At 44.8% G+C, this 13995-nt stretch overlaps 1 protein-coding gene across 24 annotated transcripts in view; it reads left to right on the top strand.

Moving 5' to 3' along the window:
* The window catches only part of KALRN (kalirin RhoGEF kinase), a 655970-nt gene that overhangs the window by 280944 nt on the left and 361031 nt on the right, over positions 1-13995 (top strand). For all 24 annotated transcript variants that reach the window (XM_019652336.1, XM_019652320.1, XM_019652304.1 and 21 more), the window contains exons 7-8: positions 7472-7663; positions 11405-11536. In XM_019652336.1, the coding sequence (XP_019507881.1) occupies positions 7472-7663; positions 11405-11536 (324 nt within the window). The remainder of the gene's footprint in view (positions 1-7471; positions 7664-11404; positions 11537-13995) is intronic.

Genomic DNA, 13995 nt, shown 5'->3' with positions numbered 1-13995 from the left:
GGATTCAAACAAATGCGTGGGTTTTATGATTTTTTTCTAACTGTAAAATGAGATTGTTACATGAACTAGGCTTCTAAAAAACTTTAAAATGTGTTTATATTCCTTATTAAAACAGTGTTTGCTCGCTAAAACTTGCCTAGTTCACTTATATGCAAATTTTACTTTATAAGCTTTACCAAAGTAAAAAAGAGATGGGGAAATTTGTGTAATTACAGGTTTCGTGGAATGCAACCTGAATGACTCTATTAAAATTAAACATACATTAAAATCATTTTTAAAACTAAAAAAAATGTTAAAATATCAAATCTGTTAGAATTAAAAACACTCCTAGAATTATTTACAGAGGAAACAAAAAACAAAAACTAGGAAGAAACTCTGTGTCTCAATAAAAAGAATGAATTTGATAAAAGTAAAAGGTTAAACGTAAATTCCCTATTAGCTCCATCACCCATAAACATTTGATGTTTTAATGTAATAATGTCAGTGGGGAGGATAGGGCTGGGGGATAAAATACTGTGTACTTTCTCTGTATAGTTTTAAGAACATCCCCCATTATTTAAAAAAGATCATATATATGTATATATATGTGTGTGTGTGTGTAATTTTTTTCAAAGCTTCTCTATAATACACAAGAGAATTGAGTAGAGAAAAAAGACCCTGAAGAAAAGTTCCCACCACCATGAAGATCTGATACAAAAAAAGCCATCAATAGCTGGTAACATTTGGGTGTGCTTCCCTGGCACGCATAATGTTCTTCTCAGTGAGGCTATACTATTTTTATGTATTTTGTATTTCACATTTTGATTTAACATTTGGTTTTCATTTGACCCGAATGATTTTGCTACGTACCTTGGCCCTTGGACTGTGGTTCACCTGGCCTCCCGCCCTTGACGTTTGGACTGGGAGAGTCAAAGACTCCAGAGCTTGTCTAGAGAACTGAATCCTTCTCGGGAAAGCGACCCCTATGTGGTCGTTGTGCCTCACCTTCTGTGATGATCTGATGAGTCTTAACTTCCATTTTCATCATCATCATCATCATCATCATCATAATTTAAAAACTGTGGCCCTGTTAACTGGAATGGAGTTGAGAGCCCCGTGTCCAGGACTCATTCCTCTCAGAGATGAGACAATTCTTCACCGACTCCCATCTGCCCCTCTTGTGGGGAAGATGAGAAACATCCCCCTGTACAACAAAATGCGGGGCCCCATGGCCTGCCTGGGGAGGAAGCATCTGCCATCTTTGCAGGATGGTCAGTGATAGGGAGAAGGACCCGTCCCCTTGTATTATATGAGGACAAGACATTCCCACATCTGGGTGCTTTGGGCATGGCTACCACATGCCAAGGGAATGGAGATGCCTTAAGAAGCCTTTCCCAAGAGACAAAGACCTCGATTTTTCCAGCTTTAGGTATGGAAGAACACTGTTGAATGGGCATGGCTTATAGAGCAGGTCATGGGCTGATTCTGAATTCTCTGATTTCTCTGGGCCAGGGAAAGACCTATGGACAATTGAGGGCTCCAGACCCTTGAATTCTAGGGCAAGGGCATCTGCCAACAGAGGGGGTGTGTTGTGTAGAGCAGTGACCTGATAGACAGCTAGGTCAGCTTCGTCTGCTGTAGGGCTGGGCACACATGGCCGGATCCCATGGAAAGGAACTTTTCTCAGGAATAGTAGGGGACATTGTGGCATGCTCTCTGTGAAATACAGTGGGACTGTGGATTGTTGTTGGAATACTTCCCTCTAGTTGGAATAGTTGATACGTTTTTCATTTGTTATGCTTTTTACTAATACTTTGATTTAGTTTGCATTTAATTTTGAGAGTTAACACCAATCTGCTGGAACTGGATGAGGAGAAAGAAATGACGTTTTTTTGAGTTATTGGTTATATGCCAAGCAATGGACTGGATGCTTTATGTCTCATGTAACCCACAAAGGAGCATTTCTGATTCAGAGTAGGAACCTATGACCACAGAAGTGTAAAATTTATCCCTGCTTTTAGGAGTAAAGTGAATGGAATTCAAATAACACACATACTCAGAAATGATCTGCTCTTACAGTCAACCCCTGACAGAGCTTAGGGTTACCAAAATGATAGCTTGCATCAAATGATTATTTCCAGAAGAACCAGTATCTCTTTCAGAGTATACCACATCAGAAACTTCATTTAAAGAGAAAAGTTAGCTAGGTTTTTAAGTGGAAAGTTATCATTATCTGCAAGAAACTTTGCATGCTTTTGTAGCCAGTCTGGGCAGCCAGGAGCCAGGTTCAAAGTGAAAAATCTTTGGCAGGGCTGAAAATTCCCATCAAGGTTCTGCCAAGAAGTTCTTTCAGGAGAATGACTCTGCTCCATTGACTTCAGTATATCACAGCAGGAGACAAGACCTCAGGAGAAGGGCCTATCCATCCTGTGATCTCCAATTAATTCATGCGGAATGAAATGAGAAAACAGAATTTCGTAGGCAACAAAAGTGGAGGCAGGGTGTAAATACAGAGAGGGTTTTTGAGTTAGCGAGATTTTGCTGGAATTTAGTTACTTTTCCCATTGGTAACCAAAATGATGGGCAGGAGGAGAGCCTTTGCGGGGAGGTAAGATGGAATGCCTAAAGCAACAGACCATCCTGAGGGTGCTCGGCCTTCTGCAAGGTAGATGGTCTTTACATTTTGGACTTACGCAATACTTTGAAGAATGATAATAATAATAGCGGCGGGCCAGCCGAGTGGCTCAGTTGGTTAAGAGTTGGCTTAAGAGCGCCAGCTCTGAGCAACAGGTCCGCTGGTTCGATTTCCACATGGGCCAGTGACACTAAGCCCAAGCTGAGCTGTCGCTGAGCTGCTAACAGGTGGCAGGATGGCTCAGCTGGTGTAACAACAAGATTGCCTGTTCATGGTAGCTAAGCCCACCCGCAACTAAGACCCGCAACTAAGCTCGGCACTTTGAGCTGAGCTGCCTCCCGGGTGGCTCAGTGGATAGGGCATGCACTCTTAACAATAGGCTGCTGGTTCGACTCCCACATGGGATGGTGGCTATGCCCACCCCCAACTAAGATTGAACACAGCACCTTGAGCTTAGAGGCCACGAGCTGCTGACGGGCAACCAGATGGCGACTGGTGCCCTCCACAACGAAGATCGAAGAACAACAACTTGGCTGGTCCCCTTCCCCAATTCCCCAATAAAATCTTTAAAAAATAATAATAATAATAGCGGCACTGCATATATGTAATAAAGCAGTTTTGAGGTAAGGGTTTAAGAAGATCCTCACTAAGCCAGAATTATTAGTCATGTTCTTAACTTCCTGCCAGGGAGGCTGATTGGTCTAGGCGGCTCTGCTCAGGGGAAGGGGCTGAAGAGCAGAAGCGGCGGGGGGAGGAGCTGGCCCTGGGTCACCCAGCTCCAGCTGTGGGCCTCACACGACAGGGCAGAGAGCAGAGCCAGGACGAGGGGCTGAGGCCTGCAGACAACCAACGCTGGGCTATGCGTGCCTCCGCGGTAGGCAGCATACCTCTCCCAGGCCGCCCTCCACGCACTGCTCCCCCCCCTAACCCATTAGTGCACAGAGCAACCTTTTTTGAAAGCCTAAGTCAGATCCTGTCATTCTTTGGTTGAAAACATTCCCATTGCAGTAGACACTTGAAAGCTTTGAATTACCCTGTTTCTTCAGTTTTATACCCCACTTCCTACACAAAAGAGGGTTTGGGGAGGGGAATAGATTTAGCCAGCATTCCCCCAGAAAGAAGAAAACTGTGACCTACTACATTCTCTCTACATCCAATCTGGGTGCCCTCCGTAAGCAGAGAATGGATCTAGAGGCCTGGGTTATTATGTAGAGCAGATACTGCTTACTCACAAATGGAACGTCTGAGATCATTTAGCTCATCTCCCTCATTTTATAAATGAGGAAACTGAGGCGCAGAGGAGGCAAGTGACAAGTAAGTGCCAGGGATGAACCAGAACTCGTGTCTCCGGACTCCTGGCCCCGTGACTTTGATGCCTTGGACTGATGGACAGCTCTGCAGGCAGAAGGGCATTGAAGGCTGGCAGGGCCAGGCAGATGGGAGGGAGTGGAGGAGGCAGCTGCTAGGAAGGGAAAGGCCATGAAGAGTCAGAATCTCCATCCCTGCGGGCTGTATCCCCAGGACAGACCGTGTCCCCAAATGCTCCTTATCAGAGGCACAAAGAGTGACACAGAAGATTGGATCCACGCAGATGGATTGACCAAAGGCCATGACAGGTCATTTGTGCCTAATGACTAAGCACCCCTATTTATCGAGACTCTTAGTCCAGCGCTTTAACCTTGTTCTTTTATTTTAAGTCATTTGAGACCTTCTCTGCCATTCCTCTTTTTACTTGGTCTGTGGCTGCAATGTACAATCTATCTTCCCATTTGTCTCGGGTTTTAGGCTGAAGGAAAATAAAGATGGCGATGATGAACTTGGGCAATGTGATGAACTTGCCTACAGCGTTTTGCTATTTTGAAAAGGGGCTGTAGAGGCAAAACCAAGCAAATTCATGAGTCAACATCTCTATCCCTCTATTATGAGGAATGTTGCCTCTACTTCTTTTGTGAAGCATAATCATCTGTTAGTTTTAGTAAGACATTTCTCTGCCCACTGATAAGGAAACAAGGCATTTACTGTGCTAGTCTCTCAAATGTGGAATGTAAGCTGTGGTCTTATTTTGTTTGTGTTTCGCTTTCCTTTATGATCACAGGCTTAAGGGTCGAAGGGGGCCTTGGAGGACTGCCAGCCTCGCCACCCCCTTCTGTGCAGGAAGCCCCCTCCTAACATCCCTGCCAGTGGTTCAGGTCCGCTCCCTCTCATCCCCACAGCTAGTTGCCTCTACTTCTGTCAAAACACTTCATTTTGCTTTAAATTACAGTTATTTGAGGACTTTTCTTAAGTCTCAGCTGTGAGCCCCTGAGGGCAGGAATCCTGTCTCATTTCCCTTTGATCCCCCACAGCCCCCAACACAGAGCCTGGCCCACTCTCCATAAATATTTGAATGAGTGACAGGGCGTTAAAGCCTCAAGGACGTGGCCACAGTTAGACCTCTCTGATAGCTAGAAAGTTCTTCCTAGAAGGGAGCAGTGTTCAGAGAACTCCTCCCTGTGGGGAGAGTGTAAACAGGTGCTGATGACAGAGGGCCAGGCATCCATAGATGTACATAAGGGACCCTGGGGACAGGCTAGTCATCTGCTCTTTTTGCTGTTCCTGTTCCCCACCTGGCCAAAGCACACAAGGTCTTTCCCAAGACAGGAAAACCCAACAACCCTAGATAGATCTGGATAAATGTGTGTGAAGGGGAGTGTTTTCCAGATTTGAATCCCGTTTGGAAGGACAGCTATATTGGGCCCTGTCAATGTCCCACCCCATCTTGTTCCCCCAGCCCGCCCTGAAGGTCATCTGCAGATGGTTCCCATGCACACAGACAGATTCCTGTGTTTCTCTGCCCATGGTCACTCTCTGATCCAGGGAGTGTGCTTGGCCTGTGTGGAGGTCAGGCTGGAAAACCCAGGGAGTTACTCCAGGAGGATTCTTCAACCATGAGTGATGGGATTTGGTGCACAAATACCCCAGATTCCTCCCCTCCCAGTGGGACAGCTCAGAAGTGTGTCCTACAGTTTCTCAAAAACTTTCAGGAGGGGTGACCCCCAGTTGCTCATAGCAGTAACCCGCTAATGAACATATCTTTTACTCATTTTTCTCTCTGTCCTCTTTGACTTCCCCACTCCCTCGCTGTGCTTCCTAGGAGCACACGCAAATAAACGATCTGCCTTAAATCCTTGTATCTGGGGCTGCTTTTGGCGAACCCAAACTAAGACAACACAAGCAGGAAATTTGGAGGAATCCAAATGTTATTGCCTTAGAAGACAGAACTTTTAAGATCACTACATGCCTTCCCCACCCGCTTTCTTTCCCTCTATTTCTAAGTGTAGAGTTAATTTTCCTGTCAGTTCTATAGAATTTCATTTTAAGTAGAATCTGTGTCCTAACTCAGAAAACAGGGCTGATAATGATTCCTAAATCTCTGAAGGATAGTTATTTCAAATGACAAGAGTCAGTAATGTTCTAGCCTATTAAGGAAATGTACTGTGTCAGAAAGGTCTCAGGCCAGACTCAAGAAAGAGATTACGCATGGGGGGTCATTAGACATCAGGATGGATTTGTGTTCAAGCACAGCACTTAACCTTTTAAACTTCCACAGAGACCTTTAAAATGAAGAGAGACCTTATCCACCTGGCTCAGGTTTGGGATGGAGCGTTTGAGGTCAGGGACAGCTAAGATGAATGGGGACCATGAGGGGAGAGGGAAAGGAAACTGAAGAAACTTCATTAAACTTACCCAGTATTAATGAGCTATCTCTGAGCTAATAGAACCAAGGGAAAATACCATTGTTGAAGAACATATATTATCATTCGAGAAGATTTGTGACAAAGCACAAAGATGTACAAGCCACCTGCCGCCCTCGTCTTTCCAGGCAGACATTGTGTGAGAAAAGCTCTCTGTGGGTGCCACAATATTACTTGATTGTTTTGACACCGCAGACAATTAATAGGAGGTAGCAGTTAAAAATAACCATGCTCACTACTATCTTCTGTTTGTGAGGTTTCTCTCTTGCCTTGTTCCCTCCTGGAGGGTTTTCTGCTAGCCAAGGAGGAAACAGCACACATGGTGGTCATGAATTTTAATCCGCAATCAAAGATGGGAATGACTGTGAACAAAACACAAAATGAAAGGAGTCGGCATGGCCAGGAGAACCCCACAGATGCCTTTAGGGTCATGTGGGAAAGTGTTCCTAAGTCAAGTAGGGATGATTCCATTGATCTTGTTTTTAGCATGGAAAAATGTTGTGGGTTCAAATGCTCTGTTTATTTAAACTCTGACTGATGGCCAGTGCCCAACTCTTTTGATGGAGGGAAAGGCGTGAGAGCAGCCAAGTCTTCACCTGGTGTTAGGAAGATATAGAGGTATCATGTCACATGTCCTTTGCCCTCTCTGATGAGCATTTGAGCATTGCTGCCCTGTTGTAGGTGACAACAATGACCTGAGTGAAGCTCTCTCCTGAGCAAGAGAGGTGCCTTTGCCTCCTCCAGTGTTGGCCCTAGTCTGAGCCATTACTTCCAGAGAGGAACTCTTAGAAGTACCATACTGTGTCCTGGGCATGACCTCATAAGCTGGCTGTGAGGATTACTAAGGCAGTCCATGTAAAGTGGCTGCATGTATGCGCATTAACAGTTGGCACTATTAAAAGCTATGCTGGTCCCCAGAATGAGAAGCCTCAGTTATTGTACTTGCTAACTGTTGAAATTTTATGTCACAGACAAAGACTTCCCTTGGGCCCAAAATGGATATACTAGCGTGGCCTGTACCAGCCCCTCTCAGATGTTTTGTTTGGGATAGCTTCCTACCCCCAAATACTCACCCCGAAAGCAATCAGCCTGCCCCACTAAGCACTCCTCCTTTGCTTCCCAGAATGCCTATGTCAACATCAACCGCATCATGTCCGTGGCCTCCCGCCTCTCTGAGGCTGGCCATTATGCCTCCCAGCAAATCAAGCAGATTTCCACGCAGCTGGACCAGGAGTGGAAGAGCTTCGCAGCTGCCCTGGATGAGCGCAGCACCATCCTCGCCATGTCTGCGGTGTTCCACCAGAAAGCTGAGCAGGTGAGGCCCTGGGAGCTGCTGTGGCTGCTGGCGGTGGGAAGGGCGGAGCGGCAGGGGAAGGGTGGGTGGGAGGACATACACATTCTGTAGAGAGCCCCTCCCCGTTTGGGAAACACTGAAGACCTTGCTGAGTAGTAGGTGCAGTAGTAACCCATGTTCTACCACCTACATGTGTACCCTGTGTACATGAAGAGACATTGGTAGCTGTGTTTATCATCCAAACAAGAAGGAACCCGGAGCCTGTTTCCATTCTGCTGGGTAGTTTATTGTTGTGTGCTTGTGTGTGTTGATTGTCTGCTTAGTTTGCATTCCCTGAGTGTAGACCGAAGGGGTGAAACTAAACTGATGGCTGAGTGCTGAAAGCAGGGGGAAGCTAATTTTACATGAAGCATTTGCTATGCATAATAGTGATCTAACAATAATACAGTCGATAGAAATGATAATTATTTGTTGTCATTTACTGGTATTGACCAGTGATATTGCTAACCCATTTAAAAATATTACTAACCCATTTTAAAATATTACTAACCCATCTAAAATATTACTAACCCATTTTACAGAGAGGAGCACTGAAGCTCAGAGATAAGTGACTTGCCTAAAATTCAGTGGTGTGTTGGAGCTAGCTCTAACTAGATCATGGAGAGCCAATTGTTAAATTTTTAGGAATTTTGTGAGCTAGTTAAACATAGCCATTACTTAAAACTAAATTTATATTAAATATGTCATATTCAAAACAATAAATACTCAGAACTCATTACTTCTCAATTATTGTGCTATATTTTGTTATCTAGGTTCTCGAGATTATTTATATCTATTTATCTCTATGGTGGAAACACTGTACAGTGTGTCCTACCAATCATCTGTTTCTAATTCCACATGTGATGATGTCACATTGATAGCTTGAAATAGATCAAGGTAGGAGTTTTACACCATGAAAGTCATCAAAAGCTACAAAACAAGGCTTGATTTATTGTTTTATTGATTGTCTAGAGTCTTTAAAAAAATGAGGGAGAAAATATTTTAAAATGCTGACTAAACTTAAAAATGTGTCTTGTAAAAAGAAAAAAAAAGTGCCTTGTCTAGCTCTTACATTGTGAATTGCACACAAAATTGAGGAAATATTCTTTGGTATTCAAACACTATTATTCCATTAACAAAACAGTCCCTCACATCATGGATAAATGAGTAATGTTCTGACATAAGTCTTCAGGTATTTTCACTTTTGTCTTATAGCAACACAGGTGGAAATATCAACCAGTTTTCATGTTGAAACTATGCAAGTGTGTCACTTATGTACAGTAGCATCCTGTGAGAATCAATCGGGTACATGAAATTGAGAGCATTGTATATGTTATTATTCTGTGTAAATTATGTGCTACATATCCTTTATGTTAGTAAAGTTTGTGTATTGGGGTGTGTGTGTGTGTGATGTGTGTACATACATATATGCTGGTTGTTAAATATTTACTATTTTGAAATTGACACAATCTATGGGCAGCTTGGATTTCAATCCAGGTGTATCTAACATTAAAGTCTGTGTCTTAACCTCTAAATTTCTTTCTTTGTGTGACACTTGAGTAGCTCACAGATAGTGGAGAGTCAGGTACAAGATCCTACCTTAAACCTCTCCCTTTGTTACCTACCTAACATGGAAGGCAATTTAGGATCATTGAAAGCTTCTAGACTTGGAGGCCGACACATGTAGGTTCTAATTGCAGCCCCATCATTCATTCACACTTAGACAAGTCACATCACCATTCTGAGTTTGTTTCCTCATCTCTAATGTGGGGCTAATTGCATATCTCCTAGTGCTGTTATAAGGATTAGCAATGGAACATGTAAGGTACCTAGTGTGCTTTTTGAATGGTAGTTTTTACAGTGGGTATTTTTTCAACATACTATCCTGGTATTTTGTATTTCTTTCACTGTGCCTGTTTCCACCTGAGACCTTCCCAAAGACTAAAATACTCATGTTACAAGTCAACGGCAGCCCCATACAACAAGAGGGATCTAGCTTGTGGTCTTTTTGTTTATTTTTTAAGATAATGGTGGTAATGACTGATAGTGACTGATTCATTCTTAGGACCATGAGAATATTCATGTCTAATCTCCTGTTCTGTTTTCAACCCTATCACTTGCCCACTTCATTCAAAGTTTATCTAGATTGGCAAGGGAGACCCAAGGCTTCCCTCTCTGTCTCTCTGTCTTCTTTCCCTTGAGCTCACCATTTTGTGGGATCTGTTGTAGGACTCTTAGTGTATCACAGAGAAATCCGAGGACCTTAAAGAGGTGCTCCTGTCACAGTTGACACATGAATGTCAAGTTGCTTTCGGGTTCCTTTATGAAATGTTTATTGGTGGAGCAAGGAAGCTTCTGAGGTATTATCAAGTACCAGTGCAATCTGATACTGAATAGCACCCAGCCCTCTCCCAGAATTGTTAAGAGATGTCTAATGCAATAAAAAACATACAGAATGTAAAATAAACCACAACAGCCAGCAGGCCAGGGACTGAAAGCCGACAGTGACCCCAAGACTAGCACTCAAGCAGTTTAGAAAATGTAGTGCCGGAGCTGAGAGTAGCTGAAGGAGTCAACTTCTCGTCGATGTTTTCTGACTTAGTTTGGATGAGGATTACAATTTTATTTGAATCTATTTTTAATTCAGTTTCCTCAGGTATCGCCAGTCCTTCAGGGAAACTCATAAGCTATTATTCTTTTTTAGCTAGGGGAAGAAAAACACACACACACACCAAACAGATTCAAGGCTATTTTTTCAATGCGTTTATTTAGGCAGCTCTTCATTGTCCTCATATGGGCTGTTCTAGGCAATGAGATAAAAAGGTATTTAGGCAATTAATTTAAATGGAACTGTGCATCCAGGCAAGAGGAATCATAGACAGAACCATTCCAGACTGTTGGGTGAAGAATTATTTGCATTTTAAAGGTGTACTTTTCCACCCAATAAATCTGAATGATTTCAGTTGGCTTGCTCTTTGTGCACAGAGACCGGTAGTCTTCCACAGTTGTTAATTTGAATGTTTAAAGAATTTAATATCTGTCAAGATCTGTATCTATATATCACATCCCAGGAGCCACTGCCACCAGAGGCACAGTACAGTCTGTCCCCCTAAGCTACCCCTCCCCTCTGCCCCACCAAGAATACTGACCCAGTACTGGGGATCTCCTTGAGGGTTAATCTCCATCCCTTGTGGGGATGGTCTCTGCAAGGTTCTGGGGGAGGCGGGGGGTGCGGGCAGGGGGACAGTGAGGGGCTGAGGGTTTCTGTATGAGGTGTTTTTTGCGCCTCTTCACAACTCGGTGTACACACTAAGAAGTTCATGTGTGGAAATGTCTCGTTACATTACATGCAGCCCCTCACCTGTGCCTGCGAGTGTGCCCAGGACAAGCAGCTCTAATGTGTACATGTAATGTAGTGCGCTGTTTGCACACCTGTGTTTTATAGTCTATGTGTGGATATAACCTGTTGAATGTGCAGACGGCTCCCACCCCCAGCAGTTTCCTAATAGTCATCTTTGTTTGTGGAAACCACACTTCCTGGGCCTGACTTCTTACATGGAGTTAGTGTTTGTAAAATTAAAGAAAAACTCCACCCTCTACAGTGGCCTCTGAAGGATCAGAGGTCCTGATGTTCCTTCCTAAGGTATCTGGTGGTGTCCACATAATGTGCCCATCGCCCACCCCCAGTGCTCCCACACTGACCCAGTTGGCATCTCCTTACAGTTCCTGTCGGGAGTGGACGCCTGGTGCAAAATGTGCAGTGAGGGTGGCCTGCCTTCCGAGATGCAGGACCTGGAGCTGGCGATCCACCACCACCAATCCTTGTATGAGCAGGTGACCCAAGCCTACACAGAGGTGAGAACCAAGCAGGACACCCAGGCGCCCGGGGTGTGTATGTATATGGGTGGGTGGCGAGAGCACTGGCCTGTACACTGTGGAGTAACCTAGTCGGGCTAAGAACAAGATAAGCCATTTTTCCCCTTTTGGAGGCATCTTTAAGGTCCTTAATCTATGAATGATAGTGTCTCCAGCCAGGAAGCAGAAAAAAATGGGGCATCAGCAGGCACCACGTTGGTGTACCAAATTGGCGCGCGTGCGCACACACACACACACACACACACACACACACACACACACACACACACACACACACTGTATGTGTGATGATCAGACTCTCCCCTCTCGGGGAGGAATATTTCTGGAGTTTGCTTTCTGGCTGGTCATACCAGTCTAAGACCCCATTTGTAAAGCAGCTCATCAAAAAAATACGAATTTTCTCACTAGACAATCCACAGGTGAAAACTCACCACAGGGTGATCAGTGTTTGCAGGAGTGAGAAGCTGCTGTGGAAGTGAAGGATAAACTAATAGACTCTTTTACTGAAAAATCAGACGCCGGGGCCATAGTCCCCAAGTTAAGCGGGGGAAAAACGCTTCTTGATCCTTGTTCCTTTCAAAGTCAAAGGAAAGGGTCATATAGGTGCCTCTGTGTGGACATACACAAGTAAGGAAGTTTGCTCACCGGTGTGAATTCTGAGGGTGGGGCGGGGGCCAAGGGGTCTAAAGAGTTGGGCTGATTAAGAAAGCTGGATGGGGAGCGAAAGTGACTTCACATGTGGCCCATGGGTTTCTTCTGGGCAAGGTGAGGAGAGCAGTGTTTCTCAAAGTGAGGCACCAGCCTCACCTGAGGTGCTTGTTAGAAGTGCAGATTCCGGGGTTACACTCCAGTCTAAATAGGAATGCCAAGAAGTGGGACCTGGAACCTACATTTTAATAAATATTTACCCTAGATGGGTGTGATGCAGGTTGAAGTCAAAGAGCCATGGACTTCTGGTTCAGACTAAGGGCTTTTGCCACTGTCAAAACTGACTTTGGATCTTGGCTTCCTTACCAGCTGTGTGACTTCAAGCAAGTTACTTAACTACTCTAAGCCTCAGTTCGTTCTTCTGTGAAATGAAGGTGATCACACCTGCCTCATAGGGGAGTTTTAAGGGTTGTCAAGATAATGCATGTCATGTAGTTGGTCCGGTGCCTGACAAGAATAAATGCTAAAAATGGGAACAGGTTTTGTCATCATAGGAGGCAGAGAGGAGGGTACGTGAGCCAAATCTGATCTCATCAGCTCTGACCCAAATGGCCAAGGCTTTCTCTTAGAGATGTGCCTCTGCCCATAGGTAGAATCTCTAAATTCACTACTTATAAAATACAAAAGTAGAGTATACAAATGAGATCAATATTGCACCTACACGTTCACATTTGTGGAGTGTGAGTGTAATTACAAATAAAGACACAATATTTCTTGCCATTTATTCTCAGGCATTGTGGTATGTAGACATCCCCTCAAAGCCCACTTCAAAGGCCAGTGGGCTGCCCCTGCCTCCTTCAGATGTAGACTGAGGAGAGAACTGGAGCTCATGCTGACATGGGTTTCAGGACTTGGCCCCCCACCTCTGACCCCCCGCCTTGGTCAGAGCACAGCGCCAAAGGACAGCATTTGCTCAGAATGCCCTGGAGAGAGCTCTCCTGGGTGTGGCCCTAGGGTATTTGTCTTATCCATGTCTCTGGAGGGCACTTCCTCTATATTATGTATAAAATACTTCCTCTCCCTGTCCCCTGGCAGTAAACGTTGGGAGGCAGGTGCGGTGGGATGGGGAGGGTAGTGGTGGCACCTAAATTGGCTGGATTCCTCCAGCCAGGTTTCCTCTCTTGTCTCAGCTGCACTTTCCATCAGTGCCCCTCTTAATCACACCCCAGCCCACGAGCTTTATGCGATAGGGGGAGTAACAGCTGCTCCTGCGTTCCTGGACCCCCAGCCAAGCTATTATCAGGATGTGAAGGTGGGGTGAGGGGAGGCTGTGAGCCCAGCAAACAGCTGCCCATTCATGGTCATAAGGCTGGAGGTGGGAGCACACCCCCACTTCTTGCTGGTAGGAAAAGACCATTTCAAAGGCAAACCAACTTTGATTTCATTGTTAACCAAATTAATATAAGGTCTTAAAATTCTTCAATTCCAATTCTCCAGTCACTACTATTTTATTTATTTATTTATTTTTTTAAAAGATTTTTATTGGGGAATTGGGGGAAGGGGAACAGACAAGTTGCTATCCCCTTGCTCCTCAGTCTAGCAGTGGAGGATGCTGCTTCACTGGCCCAAATTAGCACCATCATTGTGCTCTTCCTGGGCAAGGCAGATCAGTCACCAGCTTTTGGACGGCAGCTCACAGCGGCTGCTGGCCGCTCATGCTGGCTGCTGGCTACACACAGCAGCCCATGGCAACCCATGGCAACCCACCTGCCGTCGCCGGCGACTCACGG

Source organism: Hipposideros armiger, unplaced genomic scaffold (assembly GCF_001890085.2).
Source record: "Hipposideros armiger isolate ML-2016 unplaced genomic scaffold, ASM189008v1 scaffold_8, whole genome shotgun sequence".
Lineage (NCBI taxonomy): Eukaryota > Metazoa > Chordata > Mammalia > Chiroptera > Hipposideridae > Hipposideros > Hipposideros armiger.
Note: the sequence above shows the minus strand (reverse complement) of the source record. Positions and strands in the feature narration are given on the sequence as shown.